Here is a 22,729-nt window from a genome sequence, read left to right on the forward strand (position 1 = left end):
ATCCTGCTCCTGCTCTTCAAAGCTTTGGGGTTTCAAACACAGAAAGTATTCCTGTCAAAACACAATCTTAACACAGACGACACACACCTCAGTAACAACCCCCCCCCAACAGGAACACACAGACGCCTCCTCTGAGTATACACATGAGACAACAACAAACAGTGTAACAACCTCCTCGGGGTTGGAGGTCAAACAGCCCTCACAGCTTTCCACCTTGGGACCAAATGCTGGCGTTTCATTGGTTCTCTTAAAAAGTGCACACAAGAGTTTCTGTATTCTGCTAGACACTGCAAGTCCTTCTGTGTTCCGAAGTCTCAGATCAGAGAACGTGTTCCAGAAGTGTAGAACCTCAGAGGAACCATAGCAGAACCTGGCACATCAAGCAGGACATCCTCTTCTTCATCACCATCATCATCATAGACATCATCATCATCACCTACACTTAGAACAAGGAGTTCTTTCCAGTCTCAACATGACATTCATCTCTAAAGCAGTACAACACACAGTTAACACGTTTCCACAAGTCTGAATAAGGTACAGACAAATCCACAAAATACATTTTTTAACCCCATTTAACTATGGTAACACTAACTAACTGTTGCTATGACAACATGTTTTAAAGCCACAGCTGAGTGTTCTGTGTTTGTCCGCCCTGGATGACCCTGACCCTGACCCTGACCCTGACCCTGACCCTGACCCTGACCCTAACCCTAACCCTGACCCTAACCCTGACCCTGACCCTGACCCTGACCCTGACCCTGACCCTGACCCTAACCCTAACCCTGACCCTGACCCTGACCCTGACCCTGACCCTGACCCTGACCCTGACCCTGACCCTGACCCTGACCCTGACCCTGACCCTGACCCTGACCCTGACCCTGACCCTGACCCTGACCCTGACCCTAACCCATTCCTGGACCAGTCTCTCTAGATAGACCAGTCTCTCTTGAATAGACCAGTCTCTCTAGATAGACCAGTCTCTCTAGATAGACCAGTCTCTCTAGATAGACCAGTCTCTTCCAGACAGATACATTTGTGGGACCACCTAACACAAAAGAAGTCAACAAATACACTGGAAAAATAGACGTATGTTTTCATTCATATTTATATAGCTTCTTTAAACTTTATTATTTATACAGAATGTATATAGTGTGTACTTATGGCCGTCTGGGCTGAGACATAAAGGCACCTGACTCACTCCCCCCGCAAAACCCTGCCCCGCTGAGGCCCCACCCACAAGGCCCTGCCCCATTAGGCCCCACCCCCATCGAGGCTCCACCCACACAAAGCCTCCAGCCTAACCAGGATCCATTCCCTGCAAAGCCCTGTTCCCACACGGTTGCCTGGGAATACGGCAGGATGGGAGGAGTCAGGTCTGAAAGTGAGAGTTCTGTAGTGGCACTTTGTGCATCAAAAAATTAACTTCTATAGTAAGGCTACAAGGGTGTGTTATTATGAAGCTTGTGTGTGTTTATGTAGAAGTGTGTTGATTCTGGAAGCTGGGTGTGTTTACAGAGCCCCTGTAAGTCCATACACACACAGCCCCACTTAACATCTGCTAACCCTACCCCCTTGAGAAGGCTTCCTGGCTACGAGGGGGGTCAGGGGGGGCAGGGGGTCAGGGGAGCCAGGCTAGGCTGCTACAGACTGCTAGTAGAGGTATAATTGGACCGCCACAGGTTTCTGTCTTTGTTTTATTTCTTCTGCCATGTTTTATTTATAGAAACTATGTTCCTGCTGGACCTGCTTCACTCTGGAGGAGGAGCGAGGTGCTTCTGGGATCTGTAGTCTTTATTCAGACAGGTTAGTGTAGCTCTGGGATCTGTAGTCTTTATTCAGACAGGTTAGTATTGCTCTGGGATCTGTAGTCTTTATTCAGACAGGTTAGTGTTGCTCTGGGATCTGTAGTCTTTATTCAGACAGCTTAGTGTTGTTCTGGGATCTGTAGTCTTTATTCAGACAGCTTAGTGTTGCTCTGGGATCTGTAGTCTTTATTCAGACAGCTTAGTGTTGCTCTGGGATCTGTAGTCTTTATTCAGACAGGTTAGTGTTGCTCTGGGATCTGTAGTCTTTATTCATGTGACCAGCTGGGACTTGGCTGTCACCCATCCAAACCAAATAAATAAACACATCACAGAAACCTTCTTAAATATCTAATAAATACTAAATAATAAATACTTTCTTATCCTCCAGGAGTATATCTCAGGGGTCAGGGGTGAGGAGCCCCCTGCGGTACTTACAGATCACAGAGAGACGGAGGTACTGTAAACAAAATCGTTAAATTAAAAACAAAATAAAAAATGTTTATAAAATTATCAAAACTTTCAGTTGTAAAATATCTGCACTTGAAAATGTATATTAAAAGTATTTCAAATAAAATAAGATATAAATATATATATATAAAATAATTAAATGTGGTCAGTTTTTAATTTATCTTTTTAGAGTGTAGGAGTCCTGATTTCTCCCTGACAAGGTCCCTTTACAAAACAATAAACATAATAAATAGATATAATTCAAATAAATTAACAAACAAACATCAATAATAATAATAATAACATAAACAGCAAATAAATTACATTTTAAGCGTTTCACAAATGTAAATAGTCCTACAACTAATTATTGTACCACAAACTATTCAGTGAAATGAAGTGCAAATGACCATGTCCATGACTCCATGAGAGTGAACTATAACAGGGGGCGTTTCTTACTGCCCTCCTCCATCATCCACACACCAGCTGCCTTCTGCTGGGAGTGGATGAGTGGCTGCAGGGGGCAGGGGGCTGCAGGGGGCAGGGGCGTGCAGGGGGGAGGGGGCTGCAGGGGGGAGGGGGCTGCAGGGGGGAGGGGGGTACAGGGGGAGGGGGCTGCAGGGGGCAGGGGGGTACAGGGGGGAGGGGGCTGCAGGGGGCTGCAGGGGTGCCAGATGGAACATCACTAAGATGATGATGTCATGCTCTACAACCTCTGTCTCTTCTTCAAGGCCTATCAGGGTGTGTGTGTGTGTGGGGGGGTGTATGTGTGTGTATGTGCATGTTTCTGCTTGGAGAGTCCTTACTGCCCATGATCACATGATCACATGATCACATGATCACACAGCCACCAGCTAAGACGCTCAGGCAGCACCTCCGCTTCTCTCCATCCTCCATGCGTCACCGTGGCCTTGGTGCTCTCCTGCTATGAGTCATGGTGTCCATGGAGACCACTTCCTCTAAGCTTCTATGACAGAACGGACAGAGCTACAGTGACAGCCAATGGGAATCCAGACTCTTCATTCAGTTGGACATTAAGTTTGAGGTTGAAGGATGAGGTTCACATCCTCTTTACTTCTCTGCATCCTCCTTCCAGACCAGAAACAGCTAGTTAAGTCCTGGTCCTGGTTCTATTTATATTACTAGTTCTTGTTCTAGTCCTGGTTCTGGTTTGGGTCTTTTAAAGTTGCTGTTTAGAAAACCTGAATGCCCTTTTAAGTATTCACCTTTATGATACTGTAAAGTCTCTTGTCCCCCCCCTCCTTCACCCCCCTCCATCCCCTGACCCCCCCCCCCTTAGACCATTATGTCCCCCCCAACCACTGACTTTAAACCCCTCAACACTGACCCCTGACCCCCTAAACCCCACCCTCCTCAGACCTTGATGCCCTTGACGGCCTGGTTGATGGTCTCCAGCAGAGCCTTGTTCTCTGGGCTCTGCAAGCGCTCCTTGTTGCTGTACATGTCTGTCAACGTCGACACGTAGCGGTCGAAGTTCTGCTCGGTGATTGGCTCCTGCTGGGGTGGACAAATAACCAATCATGAGCCTCTCGAGTGCTTTGTGACTGTGTGTGACTGTGTGTGACTGTGTGTGACTGTGTGTGACTGTGTGTGCGTGTCTGTGTGAGTGTATGTCAGAGTCAAATGGGAGTCAGATGGCTGAGTGGTTAGGGAATCGGGCTAGTAATCAGAAGGTTGCCAGTTTGATTCCTGGCCGTGCCAATGAAGTTGTGTCCTTGGGCAAGGCACTTCACCCTACTTGCCTCGGGGGAATGTACCTGTACTTACGGTAAGTCGCTCTGGATAAGAGCGTCTGCTAAATTACTAAATGTAAACGTGTATGTGTGTGCATGCGTGTGCATGTGTGTGTGTGTGTGTGCATGTGTGTGTTTGTGGGTTTGAGGGTATGTATGAGTGTGTGAATGTGTGTGTGTACGTTCATATGTGTTTGTGTGTGTATGTGTGTTTGTGTGTGTGTGTGTATGTGAGTGTGTGTCTCACCAGGTGTGGCAGGCGGATGTGGGCCAGGCTGTGTATGAGCGCGTGGCTGAGACCAGAGAGCTCCAGGAACAGAGCTTCATTCTGCTCCTCCATCATCTTGTTGTCCTGCTCGATGCTCTGCAGGCTGCGCTCCATGGACGAAATCTGGACACCAGCATCATTCCATCATCACATCATCACTACAAATGAGGGACCATATAGGCCATGATTATGCCCCCCCCCTCACACACACACACACACACCTGTGTCTGCAGGTTAACCATGTCTGCCTCCACCTCAGAGTTGGACTCGTTCAGGTCGTTTATCTCCTTGTTCAGCAGCTGGATGTCCTCATCCTTATCCAGGACTGACAAGAGGAGAGTACAGTAGTGTACAGTTAAGACTGTAGTATAGTATAGTATAGTATAGTATAGTATAGTATAGTATAGTATAATATAGAAGACCCTACACCCACACACACACACTCAGACACTAGGGGTGGAACGGTACATGTATTGGTACTGAACCATACGGTTCGGTGTGTCACGGTTCGGTGCATGAAATTACACAGAGAATACACGGTATAAAAATAAATAAAACTTGCGTGCAAATGAATTAATGTAAAGCAGAACTACTGTTAGATCCTCGTGTTCTTTAGGGACACCTAGTCTGTAGCTCTGAAGCTCTGATTGGCGCCGCCGTGAGTCAAAGATAGCTTGCAGCACTAAGGACGAAACTTTGGTTTCCCATTCAGTTCCAGTACTACAGGTGAGAGAGTGGTGGATGAGACGAGCGCTGTGTCTCAGCGTTGATCAGCAGTAGTGGGGAATGTGAGTGGAAATACACCTAACATGCTAAAGCACATAACTCATCTGGATAAGACCATATAACACATCTATCGTGTGCTAAATGACTCAACATATCCGACGCCTTCACCCAGGTGTGCCAATCACTGGAACGAGACAACTTCTCCACCCTACAGTGCTGAGCCAGCCTTTACATACACAAATAGGGCCAAAAAAATCACTCACGCAATCGGAATTTACATGTTATCTTCAATGCGCCCGTATTCACTCATAGAGGAACCTGGTTTGTTTTGCTTTTCCCTCCGTTGTACCAAACTCGTACCGAACCATGATGTCTGAACCGCGGTATGAAGCGAACCGTGATGTCTGAACCGCGGTATGAAGCAAACTGTGATGTCTGAACTGCGGTATGAAGCAAACTGTGATGTCTGAACTGCGGTATGAAGCAAACTGTGATGTCTGAACTGCGGTATGAAGCAAACCGTGATGTCTGAACCGCGGTATGAAGCAAACTGTGATGTCTGAACCGCGGTATGAAGCGAACCGTGATGTCTGAACCGCAGTATGAAGCAAACTGTGATGTCTGAACTGCGGTATGAAGCGAACCGTGATTTCAGTGTACCGCTCCACCCCTACCAGACACACACCCACACACACACCCACACACACACCCAGACACACACCCACACACACACCCACACACACACCTAGACACACACCCACACACCCACACACACACCCACACACACACCCACACACACACCCAGACACACACCCACACACACACACACACCCAGACACACACCCAGACACACACCCACACCCAGACACACACCCACACACACACCCAGACACACACCCACACACACCCACACACACCCACACACACACCCACACACACACCCAGACACACACCCACACACACACCCAGACACACACCCAGACACACACCCAGACACACACCCACACACACACCCACACACCCACACACACACCCACACACACACCCACACACACACCCACACACACACCCAGACACACACCCACACACACACCCACACACACACCCAGACACACACCCACTCTTACCGTCGCTGGTCCTGGACTTGGTGCAGAGGAAGTCTTCTCCAGTGAACTTGCTCTTTTTCTTAGAAAAGGCTCTGGGACACCCGGACAGGCTGGAGCAGAGGGTCAGGGGTCAAGATCAGGGCTTGCAGATTGTCATAGTGGGCGTGGTCATAGTGGGCGTGGTCATAGTGGGCGTGGTCATAGTGTGCGCATGGCATGTGTGGGCGTGGCTCACCTGCGGTGCGTGAGGAAGCTGCCGTTGGCGTGGCCGGAGCCGTCGCAGGCGGGTGTGGGGCAGCTGGGGCCCTCGGCGCGGAAGGCTTTCCAGCTGAATGGGGCTCCGCCCAGAACACCCTCCTTCTGCCGGCGCGCCGCCAGGGGGCATCCATACGCACTGCGGTGGGTCGCATACTTCCCACTGATGTGGCCCAGACTGTCACAGCCTGGCACCGGGCATCTACTGGGAGGGGGAGGAGAGGAGGGCAGAGGGATAGGGAGGAGAGGAGGGCGGAGGGGTAGGGAGGAGAGGAGGGCAGAGGGATAGGGGGGAGAGGAGGGCGGAGGGGTAGGGAGGAGAGGAGGGCAGAGGGATAGGGAGGAGAGGAGGGCAGAGGGATAGGGGGGAGCAGAGGGCAGAGGGAGGGGGAGGAGAGGAGGGCAGAGGGAGGGGGAGGAGAGGAGGGCAGAGGGATAGGGGGGAGAGGAGGGCAGAGGGATAGGGAGGAGAGGAGGGCAGAGGGATAGGGAGGAGCAGAGGGCAGAGGGAGGGGGAGGAGAGGAGGGCAGAGGGAGGGGGAGGAGAGGAGGGCAGAGGGATAGGGGGGAGAGGAGGGCAGAGGGATAGGGAGGAGAGGAGGGCAGAGGGATAGGGAGGAGCAGAGGGCAGAGGGAGGGGGAGGAGAGGAGGGCAGAGGGAGGGGGAGGAGAGGAGGGCAGAGGGATAGGGAGGAGAGGAGGGCAGAGGGATAGGGGGGAGAGGAGGGCAGAGGGATAGGGAGGAGAGGAGGGCAGAGGGATAGGGAGGAGCAGAGGGCAGAGGGAGGGGGAGGAGAGGAGGGCAGAGGGAGGGGGAGGAGAGGAGGGCAGAGGGATAGGGAGGAGAGGAGGGCAGAGGGATAGGGGGGAGAGGAGAGGGAAGGCAGAGGGTGTGGAGGAAGAGAATGAGGGTGGAGGGTGTGGGGGTCAACGTTAGCATCTACTAACCCCTGAAAAACCCAATTTCTCACATATCAAGTTTTACTATTTCCGATAAACCGTAATAAAGTGTAACTGTACCTACAATGTTGTTACTACAAGTATCGCTATGTAGTTACATGGTAGTAACTGTTGCATAATATTATTACATAGTCGTTGTACTATTATTATCAGTATTATCATAATTACACAGTAATATAATGTTAGTTTCCTCAAGGATCACAATGACTCTTGCTTAGAGACTTGTTGCTCTTGTTGGTCAGTGGTAACTAATTTAAATTGTTGTACTGCTGTGAATTGTTTTTTTTTACTGTTGCTTGCTTTTCTACAGATACACTTGCACTTATAGCAATTCATGTTGTTTACTTGTAACTTGTTTAACTACATGCTCTTATGGTTCTTCCCTTTTCCACTTTTTTTGGTTGTTCACAATATGTGCTTTATGTTTTGGCGACCCACAATGTTTTTGGGGCTATCTTGTTGTTATTATCAGTGACCTATGCACTTTGTAAAGTTCTCTCTTGGAAGTCGCTTTGGATAAAAGCGTCTGCTAAATGAATAAATGTAAACGTAGTCTAAACATATAGCAGCTTCTCCAGTGAAAACTGTCCAAGCAGCACAGCACACAGACACCAAACTCTCCACCTACCACACCCACACAACAAGGCTCACACAGAGTGGTAAAATGATGTATATATTTATTTATTTTGGAGGGGGATTTGATATTCTGTCTTTAAGATCTATGCTGCAATACTCTAGCATCAACTAGCTAACCCGAACCCTAACTGCAGTCGGATAGCCTAAATGCCTGTGTGGCCATGGATGATGTCATCAATATGCTATGTTTGAGGGGGTTGGGTGGACCAAGATGGCCGCCTGTCTGGATGTGTGTCTCTGAGCCTGTCTGTCTGCTGGACGTGTGTCTCTGAGCCCTACGACCTGTACGTGTGTCTCTAAGCCCTACGACCTGTACATGTGTCTCTGAGCCCTACGACCTGTACGTGTGTCTCTAAGCCCTACGACCTGTACATGTGTCTCTGAGCCCTACGACCTGTACGTGTGTCTCTAAGCCCTACGACCTGTACATGTGTCTCTGAGCCCTACGACCTGTACGTGTGTCTCTGAGCCCTACGACCTGTACGTGTGTCTCTGAGCCCTACGACCTGTACGTGTCTCTGAGCCCTACGACCTGTACGTGTGTCTCTGAGCCCTACGACCTGTACGCGTGTCTCTGAGCCCTACAACCTGTACGTGTCTCTGAGCCCTACGACCTGTACGTGTGTCTCTGAGCTCTACGACCTGTACGCGTGTCTCTGAGCCCTACAACCTGTACGTGTCTCTGAGCCCTCGACCTGTACGTGTCTCTGAGTCCTACGACCTGTACGTGTGTCTCTGAGCCCTACGACCTGTACGTGTGTCTCTGAGCCCTACGACCTGTACGTGTGTCTCTGAGCGGTACGAACTTTAAGAGCTCGGGGGCATCCGGGTCCTTGCTGGGGGCGGTTTTTACTCCACATTTCTTGGCACGCGGACAGCCAGACAAACTGCAAACACAAAGTATGAAGCCGATAAAAAAGTCTGGTAAAGGAACAGCCTTAACACTGCTGAGGAGGAGGAGCCTGGAGGAAACACTACAGGAAACCAGATATATTCTGAAATTAGAATCAAATTTGATTAGAATCAAATCAAATTAAATTGAGATCATCCCCAGACAGGCCTGAATTGTGCTGGTGAGATATGTGTGTATGCGTGTGTGTGTGTGCATGTGTGTGAATCCTGTCTCCAACTAAGATGATCTGTCTCTAGACTTCTCTGACCTTGTGTGTGTGTGTGTGTGTGGGGGGGGGGGGGTGTATGAGTGTGTGTTGCCTGGAAGTGTGTGTTGTTTTGTGTTAGCGATTGGAATGTGTGTCAATGCCGGTGTGCAGGTGTCAGACAGTCCTACCTCCTGTGAGAGGCGTAGTTTCCGGTGATGTGGCCGGAGCCGTCACACCCTTGGGTGGGGCACCTGGGGGGTTAGGGGGGAGCATCATCAGCAGATACATTCATATTAGACTCGTTTAAGCACCCTGTAGCCATGTAGCATTAGCATGGTGGAGGTCCGTAGCTTTTCCATGAATGTCTGTTGCATTAGCATGTTAATATGATAGAGGTCTGTAGCAGTATCACATTAGCATTGGAGCCATAGTTTCATTGAAGCATTAGATAGGTCTGTAGCGTTAGCATGTTAGCATGACTGTGATCTGTGGCATTAGCATGGTAGCTTTGCTAGGAGTGTGTAGCATTAGCATGGTAGCATGATAGGAGTGTGTAGCATTAGCATGGTAGCATGATAGGAGTGTGTAGCATTAGCATGGTAGCATGATAGGAGTGTGTAGCATTAGCATGGTAGCATGGTGGTGAGGTGAAGGAGCAAAGACAAAGAGGAGAAGAGGGAGTGTAGAAGACAAGGAAGGAGGAGGAGCAAGAGGAGGAGAAGAGAGTGTAGAAGACAAGGAGAGGAGGAGGAAGAGGAGGAGGAGGAGAAGAGAGTGTAGAAGACAAGGAGAGGAGGAGGAAGAGGAGGAGGAAAGAGAGTGTAGAAGACAAGGGGAGGAGGAGGAAGAGGAGGAGGAGAAGAGAGTGTAGAAGACAAGGAGAGGAGGAGGAAGAGGAGAACACACATACTTGAGTTCAGCAGAGTGAGCCGCCATGAGGGAACGAAGACTCTTATCAGCAAGAGGACACCCAGAGAGACTGAGGGAGAGAGAGAGAGAGAGAGGAAGGGAGGACAGAAAGAGGGGGAGGGATGGAGAGAGGGAGAGAGAGGGAGAGGGAGACAGAGAGAGGGATGGAGAGAAAGAGGGGGGAGGGATGGAGAGAAACAGACAGAAAGCAAGAGATACAAAGTGAGAGATACAGAAAGAGAGACAGAAATGGAGAGAGAGATAAGGAGAGAGAGATAAGGAGAGAGAGAGGAAGACAGTAATAGTCAGCAGGAGCAGGTAGAGAGCAGCCAGGGAGAGATCCACAGGTTCTGTCATGCAGGAGAACTGACCCCTGACCCCTGAGAGATCCACAGGTTCTGTCATGCAGGAGGCCTAGGAGGAGGGTGTAATCTACCCTACCTGAGTCTAACCCTGACCCTGACCCCTGACCTCTGACCCTGGGTGTGAGTCTCTACACTGGGTGTCCTACCTGCGATGGGAGGCGTAGTTTCCAGTGATATGACCACTACCATCACAACCAGGGGTGGGACACCTGGGAGAGAGAGAAAGAGGAGTGGAGGAGAGAGAAGGAGGAGAGTGGAGGAGAGAGAAGGAGGAGAGTGGAGGAGAGAGAAGGAGGGGAGTGGAGGAGAGAGAAGGAGGACAAAGAGGAGGAGAGAGAGAGAGAGAGAGAGAGAGAGGGGGGGGAGGAGAGAGATGAGGAGAGAGGTGAAAGGAAGAGAGAGTGAGGTCAGAGGAGGAGTGTGTGTGTCTGTGTGTGATGAGGAGAGAGTGATGAGGAGAGAGTGATGAGGAGAGAGAGTGATGAGGAGAGAGAGTGATGAGGAGAGAGAGTGATGAGGAGAGAGTGATGAGGAGAGAGTGATGAGGAGAGAGTGATGAGGAGGGAGAGTGATGAGGACAGAGTGATGAGGAGAGAGTGATGAGGAGAGAGTGATGAGGAGAGAGAGTGATGAGGAGAGAGAGTGATGAGGAGAGAGAGTGATGAGGAGAGAGTGATGAGGAGAGAGAGTGATGAGGAGAGAGTGATGAGGAGAGAGTGATGAGGAGAGAGTGATGAGGATAGAGAGTGATGAGGAGAGAGTGATGAGGAGAGAGAGTGATGAGGAGAGAGAGTGATGAGGAGAGAGTGATGAGGAGAGAGAGTGATGAGGAAAGAGAGTGATGAGGAGAGAGAGTGATGAGGAGAGAGTGATGAGGAGAGAGTGATGAGGAGAGAGAGTGATGAGGAGAGAGAGTGATGAGGAGAGAGTGATGAGGAGAGAGTGATGAGGAGAGAGAGTGATGAGGAGAGAGTGATGAGGAGAGAGAGTGATGAGGAGAGAGAGTGATGAGGAGAGAGTGATGAGGAGAGAGTGATGAGGAGAGAGTGATGAGGAGAGAGTGATGAGGAGAGAGAGTGATGAGGAGAGAGTGATGAGGAGAGAGTGATGAGGAGAGAGAGTGATGAGGAGAGAGTGATGAGGAGAGAGAGTGATGAGGAGAGAGAGTGATGAGGAGAGAGTGATGAGGAGAGAGTGATGAGGAGAGAGAGTGATGAGGAGAGAGAGTGATGAGGAGAGAGTGATGAGGAGAGAGTGATGAGGAGAGAGTGATGAGGAGAGTGTGAGAGGGATCCCTTACAGAAGCAGGTCTTTCTTGCAGTCCTTGGGTTGGATCTGGATCTTGAAGTTGGGGGAAGTGACATCGCCTGGGTACTTCCTGTCCTCCCAGGCCTCACAGTCCTCAGGATCTGACGAGGCACAGGACTGGCCTGTGTGTTCCATCTGAAGATCACCCACACACACACAGACACACACACACACACACACACCCACACACATGCACCTGTCAGTCACAGTGGTCTCCTAGCGACAGCCAACCCGGCACCAGAGGCAGAACATCGACCACTCCTCTCAACAGCTCATTGCTGCTAATGCTATCGAGCATAGATTAAAAAACGAGTCAGTTGCAGATGGTAGGGTGACCAGACGTCCTCTTTTACCTGGACATGTCCTCTTTTCGAGACCTAAAAAACACGTCCGGCAGGGATTCCAAAAACGTCCGGGATTTTGTCTCGTCGGATATCTGTGTTTCTCTGGGTCTTTCACAAACTCATTATTACGCCTTACAAGTTTTGGAAAGTGTATCTCCCTTACGTTCCACCTTCTTGGGCGAGCACTGAATGTAGAGAGAACTGTCATTGGTCAACCGCCTTCTCAGTGTTGCCAGATGCATGATAATTATCCTCCCAAACACGATCCTTTTAAGCCTTTGGTACGATACTGGCAACACTGAGCACCTTGCCGCCTCCAGTTACATTGTTTACAACAGCACATGATATCTGCAGCCATGCCAAAAAGTCCAAAGTGTCTTGATTTTCTAATTTCAATATGTGGCCATATAAATAATGTTTTATTTGTAAAATTTTCTGACACATTAAACAACCACTGAAAGCCACAGAAGCACTGGACTAAATGAAAAAAGATTTGTTTACATTTACAATTTTGTTAAGGTATGAATAAATGATGATATAGCCTGTCATTTGAGTCATTTCATTTGTGACATTTGTATGTATTCACATGGTTATGGTGCGGCATGCAATACCCCACCCCCCCTCCCCGTAACGAAGTGTCCTCTTTTTCACAAACTCTAATCTTGTCACCCTAGCGGGTGGTTACCAAAAAGGTTGATTGTATTGGAAAGAAACAAGGTAGCTATGTCAAACTTCCTCAACCTGTCCCTATCACAATAAAATGATCATGCAGAGTAGTATGCATTTTTAGATACTACATGTTAACTAGAAAGCTAGCTAGGTAGGTTGTATTATTTTAAGCTCATTGATGACATTTGTTTGCCACAGGAAATAGATGATGACCCAAACGATGACATGTGACCCAAAGAGAAAAAGATCCAATCATAAATTGGACATGTACTGTACAATCATGTACTGTAAGTATAATTTGTACATGCCTTATGTGTAAGTGTCTACTAAGTTACTCAAATGTATGTGAATGTTTACAATTATCCATTGTTAATTAACAAAGAATACAAATAGGACACAGAAGTTGACTTGTTCATTAAAATATAGACTGGTCCAGAAGAAAGACCCCCCGATATGTCCCAGATTTTGCCCCACCCCTTTGGACCTGTGGTCCCACCTCTGCTTAGAGAACCTGGCAGTATAGAACCTTAGAGAACAAACCTCCTCTATGTCCTCTTCTCTCTGGCGGTTGGGTTTAGTGTAGTCCAGAGGCCCCTCCCACTCTTCTTGCTTGTGGGCGTGGCCCAGGTGAGGCGAGGCCAGGTGGAGGGAGGAAGAGGAGGGGTCAGGAGAGAGCACACCTGGACTGGAGCCCTCATGTTTAATAGGCTTCTTCATGCTTAGGTCCAGAGTTCCATTCTCATCCACCTCGATGTCCACATTCTGCAGCCAGGGGTCACATGGGGTCACACAGGGGTCATACAGGGGTCACAGAGGGAGGGATAAGAGAGGGAGAGATGAGAGGTAGGGAGAGTGGGAGGGAGGGATGAGAGAGGGAGGGATGAGATGGATGAAATAGGGAGGGATGAAAAGGGGAGGGGTGAGTGGGGGAGGGATGAGAGGGGGAGGGATGAGAGGGGGAGGGATGAAAAGGGGAGGGGTGAGAGGGGGAGGGATGAAAAGGGGAGGGGTGAGAGGGGGAGAGGTGAGAGGGGGAGGGATGAGAGGGGGAGGGATGAGAGGGATGAGAGGGAGGGAGGCTACCTTGGGGTGCGTAAGGGTGCTGCGTGTGCTGAGGTTCTCTGGACGCTCCCAGCAGCGAGTTGACAGATTCAAAATGGCGGTGGCGGCCATGTGTGCCTCCTCGGCTTCATGTGAGTAGGAGGAGTTCCTGTTGCCGTAGCTAGTGTGGAGGCTGAGGCTGGGGGAGGAGGACTTGGGGAACGAGTGTTTAGCTGGTGGAGGAGAGAGGGGGAGAAGGGGGGAGGAGTGTGGGAAAGGGTATGTAGTTACATGGTAGGTAACCTTAACATGAACGTGTGGCTGATTATTGAGGTATACTCCATACATTTGAAGGCTTTCGGTGAGCTTTCGCCGGCGGCCATCTTTGGAGCAAGCATGCGTTTCCCAAACACCTGCACATCAAAGCTGGCGTAGTCGAAGGAGACCTTGGAGTACTTCTCCAGCTCCCTGGCCAGGTTAGCTCTGGCCACGCTAGGCATGCCGGGAGACAGGCTGGGGTATGGACCCAGGTGGGACCCCTCCGCATGCTTGACATAGCACATGGGTCTGGAAAGGGGAGGAGGGGGAGAGAGAGCGGGAGGGGGGAGGTGGAGGAGAAAAAGTTGGAAGGGTGAGGGGGGATTAGTGAGAGATAGTAGGGAGGGGGCAAAAAGTACTATTACTACACAGTTCTTACTCACGATATACATTATATTGTATTTCTTCTTACAGAGAGAGGGAGAGAGATAGAGGTAGAGAAACAGAGATAGAAAAAGAGAGGTAGAGAGAGGTAGAGGTAGAGAAAGGAGAGGTAGAGAGAGGAGAGGTAGAGAGAGGAGAGGTAGAGAGAGGAGAGGTAGAGAGAGGTAGAGGTAGAGAGAGGAGAGGTAGAGAGAGGGAGAGGTAGAGAGAGGAGAGGTAGAGAGAGGAGAGGTAGAGAGAGGAGAGGTAGAGAGAGGAGAGGTAGAGAGAGGAGAGGTAGAGAGAGGTAGAGGTAGAGAGAGGAGAGGTAGAGAGGAGAGGTAGAGAGAGGAGAGGTAGAGAGAGGAGAGGTAGAGAGAGGTAGAGGTAGAGAGAGGAGAGGTAGAGAGAGGAGAGGTAGAGAGAGGTAGAGGTAGAGAGAGGAGAGGTAGAGAGGAGAAGTAGAGAGAGGAGAGGTAGAGAGAGGAGAGGTAGAGAGAGGAGAGGTAGAGAGGAGAGGTAGAGAGAGGAGAGGTAGAGAGAGGAGAGGTAGAGAGAGGAGAGGTAGAGAGAGGAGAGGTAGAGAGAGGAGAGGTAGAGAGGAGAGGTAGAGAGGAGAGGTAGAGAGAGGAGAGGTAGAGAGAGGAGAGGTAGAGAGAGGAGAGGTAGAGAGAGGAGAGGTAGAGAGGAGAGGTAGAGAGAGGAGAGGTAGAGAGAGGAGAGGTAGAGAGAGGAGAGGTAGAGAGAGGAGAGGTAGAGAGAGGAGAGGTAGAGAGAGGAGAGGTAGAGAGAGGAGAGGTAGAGAGAGGTAGAGGTAGAGAGAGGAGAGGTAGAGAGGAGAGGTAGAGAGAGGAGAGGTAGAGAGAGAGGAACATGATACTGAGCAGGAATGGGGCAGGATTAAAAGCTAAGGGCACGTTGTAGAGCAGAGCATTTATGAGCTTTAAAACCCTCTCACTTTCCTGGAGAGCTGGCGTCTGTCAGAACAGAATCCCAGGAGAAGCCCCAACACACACACACACTCATACATACACTCACACACATACTCACACACACACACACACACACACTCTCAGACACACACACACACATCACACACACGCACACACACACACACACTCTCAGACACACACTCACACATCACACACACACACTCTCAGACACACATGAGCTCTTAGTGGAGGCAGAGAGTCTCTGGCCGCTGTCAGTCTGCCCCATGTGTTCCATGTGTTCCATAGGAAGTGTGAGGGCTACTAGAAGTGTCTGTGTGTTCTAACCACACAGGCCAGCTCATTAGAATAACAATGACCACAACAAGACCCTCCATATGACGTTTTTATCCGGCTGGCGTGCTTCAACCACTAAGGTGCCCCAGGAAAGCAATTAATTTCTCCCCCCATCCTCACAATGCCCCCAGAGCTACAAATAATTTGCTTATTGGTTGCATTACTAATTAACATACCAGAGAGAGGAATAGAATACCTCAGTAGAGTCTGCAGTCATCAGGGTTATTTTAGCCATAATGAGGCCAGATGAGGGAAAGAGAGAGAGCGAGATGGAGAGAGAAAGCAACGGAGAGAGAGAAAGAGAGAGATGGAGAGAGAGAGAGAGACAGAGAGAGACAGAGAGAGAGAGATAGAGAGAGGGGGGGGAGGGGAGGGGGGAGAGAGGGGGTGACTGGGCCTGCTCATGAGGGTTATTTATTAAATGTAAAAAAAGTGAATACAACTATAAGGATTCAAATGACTGTAGTTTTTTGTTGACATTTGCAGTTTTGCGTATGTTTCCTGTGTTTCAATGTATTCCCTCTCCTCTTCCTCACCTCAGTATGCGCTCATTGGTTGGACTTCCTCTGAGGTGCTCTCCAATTGGCTGAGGCAGCAACTGCTTGTCGTTGCCCTTGGAAAGCTTGTCGGCAGCAGCTATTGGACAGCCTGACAGACTGGGAGGAGTCACAGGAAAGACTGGTCGAGTGCGGGACAGGAAATACCGTAGGAAAACCAAGACTATGTAACACACACCCACGTACGCACACACTCCGGGGATACCTGCGGTGAGTGTTGCGGTTGCTGTTGACGTGTCCCTGACCGGTGCAGCCAGGAGTCGGACACTTCAGCACGTTCTCATGCATGGCCAGAACTGGAGCGAGAATTCATGGTTACACTCAGAACTGGAGGAATCCTGTCCTTACCTACTAGGTATGGTACCGACTTGGTATGGTACTCAGTTCTGGTTCTAGGGTACTAGGTTCTATAACTTAGGGGAAGTTTCACCTACTCTCCAGGTGATCCTGTGTCCTTCATTCCAATCCTGTACTAAGTATGTTCTAGGTACTATAGGCTATAGGTACTGAGCACTATGTTCTATGTATCTACGAGGTTCTAGTTACTGGGTCCTAGGTTCTAGGAACTTGGTTTAAGGTATGTACTAGGTTTTAGGTACTTTAGGCTTTAGAGTCTAAGTTCTAGGTTAAATTTACTAGGCTTTAAAGTGTAGGTTCTAGGATGTAGGTACTAGGTCTAGGTTCTAGGTACCAGGTTCTAGATACTAGGTGAAGGTGTACGTACTCTCTGGGGGAATCCTGTCCTTGTGTGGACATCCTGAGAGGCTGCGATGGTGGGGGTAGAGGCCGGTCACATGACCTGTCCCATCACACCCTGGGGTGGGGCACCTGATTTCTCTCTTCTCGGGTCGACTGCTCTCTGGGGGAGAGAGGGTGAAGAGATGGAAGGTAGTTGGGGGGGAAAGAGGAGGAGAGGGTAGATTGAGAAGGAGATAAATAAGAGGGAGGAGGGGGAAGAGGGGGAAGGAGACATGACAAGGCAATGCTCCATTGGCCTCTAAATGGAATGTTAATGAGACCAGTAGCACTTAATTAGACCTGTTGGGGCGGGACATGGCGGGGGTGAGAGACATGACAACTTGTCTCCCTCTGTCTCACCTCCTCTCTTCCTCCTACCTCAATTTCTCACTGTACTTCCCTCCCTTCCTATCTCCTTCTCCAACTTCTCCCTCCCTCCTCTCCCATCCCCTCCCTCCCTCCCTCCCTCCCTCCCTCCCTCCCTCCCTCCCTCCCTCCCTCCCTCCCTCCCTCCCTCCCTCCCTCCCTCCCTCCCTCCCTCCCTCCCTCCCTCCCTCCCTCCCTCCCTCCCTCCTCTCCCATCCCCTCCCTCCCTCCCTCCCCCTCCTTCCTTCTCCCACCTTTGCTGGTGAAGAAGCTCTTACGCAGAGCAGCCAAGTGTTTGGGTCTGTCCTCCATGGTGAAGTAGTGTTGGTGCTGGGGTGGTCTGAGGTCGGGGGGGGGTCTGAGGTCGGGAGGGGGTCGGAGCAGGTCGCGAGGCCCTCCCCTCCCCTGCTGGGCCTTCAGGGCGATGGCCTGTTCCAGCAGACCCAGGTTCCCTCTTGACATGTCAAACATCTCAGAGTCGTCGGTGGAGCGCAGGGACTGGCTGTCCTCATCCTCATCATCGCCATCTTCATCATCGTTCTCAGACTCCTCAGAGCGCACCTCAATCACGTCCAGAGGGGGGGGCTTGTGTGGGTTGTAGTTCTCTGGGGAGCTGGCCTTGTGGGGGTTGTAGTTCTCTGGGAAGCTGGCCTTGTGGGGGTTGTAGTTCTCTGGGAAGCTGGCCTTGTGGGGGTTGTAGTTCTCGGGGAAGCTGGCCTTGTGGGGGTTGTAGTTCTCTGAGGAGCCGTCCTTGTGGGGGTTGTAATTGTCCACCAGGCTGGCCCTGTGGGAGTTGTAGTCCATCAGGCTAGACCTATGGGGTATGTAGTTCTCTCGTTGACCAGACTTATTGGGCCTGTAGTCCTCGAGAGGGCTGTGGGTATTGTAGTTCTCTTGTGGACTGGTGTTATGGGAGTCAAAGTCTTCCTGTGGTGTGGAATTGTTGGAGTTCTCTGGCAGACGGGTGCAATGGGTAGTCCCTCGGTGGACAGACTGAGTGGTCATTAGCACTGGCGTCTGATCCCTGTTTGATCCCTGAGTGTCTATGCTGCTGGTGATGTCAAAGGTGGGTGGGGTGTCACCTTCCTCCCCCTCCTCCCCTTCCTCCCCCTCTCTTATCTCATCTTCCTCCTCTTCTTCCTCCCGGACGTCACGCTGCTCTGATTCTCTCCTCTCCTCCTCCTCCTCATCCTCACTCTGTTGATGAAGGTTTACAGGGTGATACTGGGGGTGCTCCTCCCCTGGAACTTCACATCTGAATTCCTTCACTTCTGTCACCTCGTCCTCTTCCTCCTCTCTTGCTGATGTGAAATCAGCCTCCATCTCCATGGCAACAGGTTCATGTCCGCTGGGGCTTCTGGCTCGGTTGTTTGTGTAGTTGTGAGGGACTTGGCTGAGGTGAAGTAGCGAGCTGGCTACTATGTGATGGTAGCAAGGTTCCCTCTCCTCCCTCTCCCTCTCCTCCTGCCCCTGCTCCTCCTCAATCCTCTGGGGTGCATTTCCCTCTCTGTCCACTGACGGTGCTGTGCCAGGTGAAGGCTCGATGATCATGCACTCTTCTGGGAGAGAAGAACAAAGCGTAAACCCTGCGTTCCAAATGACCTTTTCTTTGTACTTCAGTGCATACCAATGCTTCCATAATAAGGACGTACTGTTGCATGCAGTATGCATACAGTTGAGAAATACAAATTACATCATATTGCATCTTGAACCCACAGAATTGTTTGATGTTACTTTTAGATAAGACCACTTTTTGTATGTAGCAACACCTACCTTCCTCTGGCTCAGCTGAAGACGTGCTCTCAACCGCAGGCTCTCTCTCTCCCTCCTCCTCTCCTCCCTCTCCCTGCTTCTTCTCTGCTCCCTGTGTCTCCTCTCTTCCCTCCTCCTCCTCCGTCTCCTCCTCCTCTTCCTTTGTCTCCTTGGCGAGGGTCAACCCCTTTGCAACCTCCTCCCCCCCTCCCTCCCCTCCCTCCAGCTCACTGGTCTCGTCACTCGGAAGCCCTCTGTCGTCCAACCACAACTTCAGGGGGTGGGACTTCCTCTTGGCGGCAGGCTCTTCCTGTTCTTGGAGTCGCCGTTTCCTGGCCAATGGACATCCCAGCACACTATGGTGGAGAGAAAGAGGAGGAGAGCAAGAGGGACAGAGGGACAGGGAGAGAGGGGTGGAGAGGAGGGAGGGAAAGAAAGGGAATGGAGAGAGAGAGGGATATGAGTTAATGTTAGAGAAATGTTAAATGATAAACATCTGAACAGCTTAGAAGTGAAGACAGACAGACACTCACACATGATGTTAGCGTGTTAGCATGGCCTGGGTACTGGGACTAGATACACTAGCGGTACTAATCGGACACTAGAGGTACTAGACGGACACGAGAGGGACTACAGGGACATTAGAGGGACACTAGAGGTACATTTACATTTAGTCATTTAGCATACGCTCTTATCTAGAGCGACTTACAGTAAGTACAGGGACATTCCACTGAGGCAAGTAGGGTAAAGTCAACGTCATTTGGCCGGGAATCGAACCGGTAACCGGTTCTAGAGGGATGGTACTAGAGGGACATAAGAGGGACTAGAGGGACACTAGAGGTACTAGAGGGACTAGAGGGACACTAGAGGGACATTAGAGGGACACTAGAGGGACACTGGAGGGACATTAGAGGGACACTAGAGGGACTACAGAGACATTAGACTGACATTAAAGGGACAGTAGAGGGACATTAGAGGTACATTTACATTTAGTCATTTAGCATACGGGGATACGGCATATCTAGAGGGACATTCCCCTGAGGAGAGTAGGGTAAAGTCAACGTCATTTGGCCGGGAATCGAACCGGTAACCTTCTGATTACTAGCCCAATTCCCTTACCGCTCAGCCAACTGACCCTGCCTGGTACTAGAGGGATTGGAGGGACATAAGAGGGACACTAGAGGTACTAGAGGGACATTAGAGGGACTAGAGGGACACTAGAGGTACTAGAGGGACATTAGAGGGACTAGAGGGACACTAGAGGTACTAGAGGGACACTAGAGGGACATAAGAGGGACTAAAGGGACATTAGAGGGACTAGAGGGACACTAGAGGGACATTAGAGGGACTAAAGGGACATTAGAGGGACTAGAGGGACACTAGAGGGACATTAGAGGGACTAGAGGGACACTAGAGGTACTAGAGGGACATTAGAGGGACTAGAGGGACACTAGAGGGACATTAGAGGGACTAAAGGGACATTAGAGGGACTAGAGGGACACTAGAGGGACATTAGAGGGACTAGAGGGACACTATAGGGACTAGAGGGACTAGAGGGACATTAGAGGGACTAGAGGGACATTAGAGGGACTAGAGGGACATTAGAGGGACTAGAGGGACATTAGGAGGACTAGAGGGACATTAGAGGGACTAGAGGGACATTAGGAGGACTAGAGGGACATTAGAGGGACTAGAGGGACACTAGAGGGACATTAGAGGGACTAGAGGGACATTAGAGGGACTAAAGGGACTAGAGGGACTAGAGGGACACTAGAGGGACATTAGAGGGACTAGAGGGACATTAGAGGGACTAGAGGGACATTAGGAGGACTAGAGGGACATTAGAGGGACTAGAGGGACTAGAGGGACACTAGAGGGACATTAGAGGGACTAGAGGGACATTAGAGGGACTAGAGGGACATTAGAGGGACTAGAGGGACTAGAGGTACTAGGTTCTAGGAGGTGCTGCCCTACCTGCGGTGGCGTGAGTACCTCCCGCTGATATGACCTGACCCTGAGCATCCTGAGGTTGGGCAGCTGGTGGATGGAAGAGGATGCAACAACACACACACAACAACACACAGACACATTCAATAACCCAAACTATGTGCAAGCATATCAGGAAAGATCTTAATGTGTCAAACGTCAGAACTGGCATCTCCCATGATCATAAATCAGGTGTGCTTGTGTCTCCCCTCCTCCTTTATGACTCTAATTATCTCTGTTATTAAAAAATAGCTTGGTGCTTATTAATGATGCCGGACGCATGGAAACATGACCAGCAGTCTCACACATGCTAATACAAGCCTGGTGTCATCATGTCCTTACCTCTCCTGTCCTGACGACTCCGCTGGAGCTGGGGGGAGAGGGGGGAGGGGGACAGAGGGAGGGAGAGGGGGAGAGAGGGAGGGAGGGGAGGGGAGTGAGAGGAACAGGAAAGGGCAGGAGGGAGCAGAGAGAAGGGAGAGAGGTGAAGAGAAAACAAAGCAGATATCGCCTGTAAGCTGCACTGGTATAGAAACTACAATCAATACATCACAAATGTCTACAGCTCCCAGGAGACATGACTGCATTACCAGGAAGGAAAAATAAACATTGACAGAATTCACTCCTAAGCACACACACATGCACAACCACACACACACACACACATGCATGCATTAACTGTCATTAAGAAATGACAGTTATATGCAAACTTCAGCAACTAAGCAGAATTATTGGTGTAGTACAGTCTCACTCATGACTGACAAATGAAATTAAAAGAACAACTGCACTACATCTTTCTTACTCTGTTCTCCTCCTCTCCTCCCCTCTCCTCTCCTCTCCTCTCCTCTCCTCCACTCTTCTTCTCCTCTACTCTTCTTTCCTCCCCCTCCCCTCTCCTCTCCTCCCCCTTCCTCTCGGGATGGAGGGATGGAGAGAGAGAGAGGAGGGATAGAGAGAGAGCGATGGAGGGATGGAGAGAGAAGAGATATGGAGAGAGAGAGAGAGAGAGAGAGAGAGGAGGGATGGAGAGAGAGGAGGGATGGAGAGAGAGAGAGAGAGAGAGAGGAGGGATGGAGAGAGAGAGAGAGAGGAGGGATGGAGAGAGAGAGAGGAGTGATGGAGAGAGAAGAGGGATGAAAGAGAGAGATGGAGGGTTGGAGAGGGAGAGATGGAGGGAGAGAGAAGGGGGAGGATTCTCACCTCTGATTCCTCTGGAGCGTGTCCTGGTCCTCTTGTCGTCCTCTTCGCTCATCTGGAGACAGAACACAGTCAGACACACCGTCTCCATAGAAACACACCATATCCATGGAAACACAGTCAGAAACACAATTTCCATAGAAACACAGCATCTCTATGGAAGCACAGTCAGACACACCCTCTCCATAGAAATACACGTCTCCATGAAAACACAGTCACACCGTCTCTATAGATACACAGTCATGAGGCCTCTGTGTTCCAGACCTGATAAACAGCAGCCAGCCCTGAAACAAAGGAGCAGGTGCAACTTCCCTATTCACACACACACACACACTCACACACACACTCACACACACTCACGTACACACACACACACAAACATACACACACATTCACTCCATTGACCATCATCCCACTCCTGTCCTCTCTCTGGGACCAGAAGAAGCTTTTTGCACATAATAGAACCATTAGCTTTG

The 22,729-nt window shown here is 50.2% G+C and overlaps 1 protein-coding gene across 1 annotated transcript in view; it reads right to left on the reverse strand.

The window, feature by feature from the left end:
- Positions 1 to 3,610: 3,610 nt before the first annotated feature.
- Positions 3,611 to 22,729, reverse strand: part of myt1b (myelin transcription factor 1b) — a 49,601-nt gene continuing 30,482 nt past the window's right edge. The window contains exons 4-26 of the mRNA XM_084679117.1: positions 22,257 to 22,308; positions 21,399 to 21,426; positions 21,045 to 21,107; positions 19,302 to 19,426; positions 19,092 to 19,124; positions 18,838 to 18,874; positions 17,573 to 18,420; positions 16,939 to 17,073; positions 16,420 to 16,510; positions 16,194 to 16,313; positions 14,037 to 14,257; positions 13,733 to 13,923; positions 13,190 to 13,411; positions 11,629 to 11,771; positions 10,475 to 10,537; positions 9,965 to 10,033; positions 9,243 to 9,305; positions 8,761 to 8,841; positions 6,339 to 6,560; positions 6,125 to 6,213; positions 4,493 to 4,596; positions 4,251 to 4,394; positions 3,611 to 3,767 (exon numbers count right to left, since the gene is read on the reverse strand). Coding sequence (XP_084535243.1) covers positions 3,624 to 3,767; positions 4,251 to 4,394; positions 4,493 to 4,596; positions 6,125 to 6,213; positions 6,339 to 6,560; positions 8,761 to 8,841; positions 9,243 to 9,305; positions 9,965 to 10,033; positions 10,475 to 10,537; positions 11,629 to 11,771; positions 13,190 to 13,411; positions 13,733 to 13,923; positions 14,037 to 14,257; positions 16,194 to 16,313; positions 16,420 to 16,510; positions 16,939 to 17,073; positions 17,573 to 18,420; positions 18,838 to 18,874; positions 19,092 to 19,124; positions 19,302 to 19,426; positions 21,045 to 21,107; positions 21,399 to 21,426; positions 22,257 to 22,308 — 3,288 coding nt within the window. The 3' untranslated portion in view covers positions 3,611 to 3,623. The remainder of the gene's footprint in view (positions 3,768 to 4,250; positions 4,395 to 4,492; positions 4,597 to 6,124; positions 6,214 to 6,338; positions 6,561 to 8,760; positions 8,842 to 9,242; positions 9,306 to 9,964; positions 10,034 to 10,474; positions 10,538 to 11,628; positions 11,772 to 13,189; positions 13,412 to 13,732; positions 13,924 to 14,036; positions 14,258 to 16,193; positions 16,314 to 16,419; positions 16,511 to 16,938; positions 17,074 to 17,572; positions 18,421 to 18,837; positions 18,875 to 19,091; positions 19,125 to 19,301; positions 19,427 to 21,044; positions 21,108 to 21,398; positions 21,427 to 22,256; positions 22,309 to 22,729) is intronic.

Source organism: Hypomesus nipponensis, chromosome 18, assembly GCF_054491055.1.
Source record: "Hypomesus nipponensis isolate SF chromosome 18, ASM5449105v1, whole genome shotgun sequence".
NCBI classification, from domain to species: domain Eukaryota; kingdom Metazoa; phylum Chordata; class Actinopteri; order Osmeriformes; family Osmeridae; genus Hypomesus; species Hypomesus nipponensis.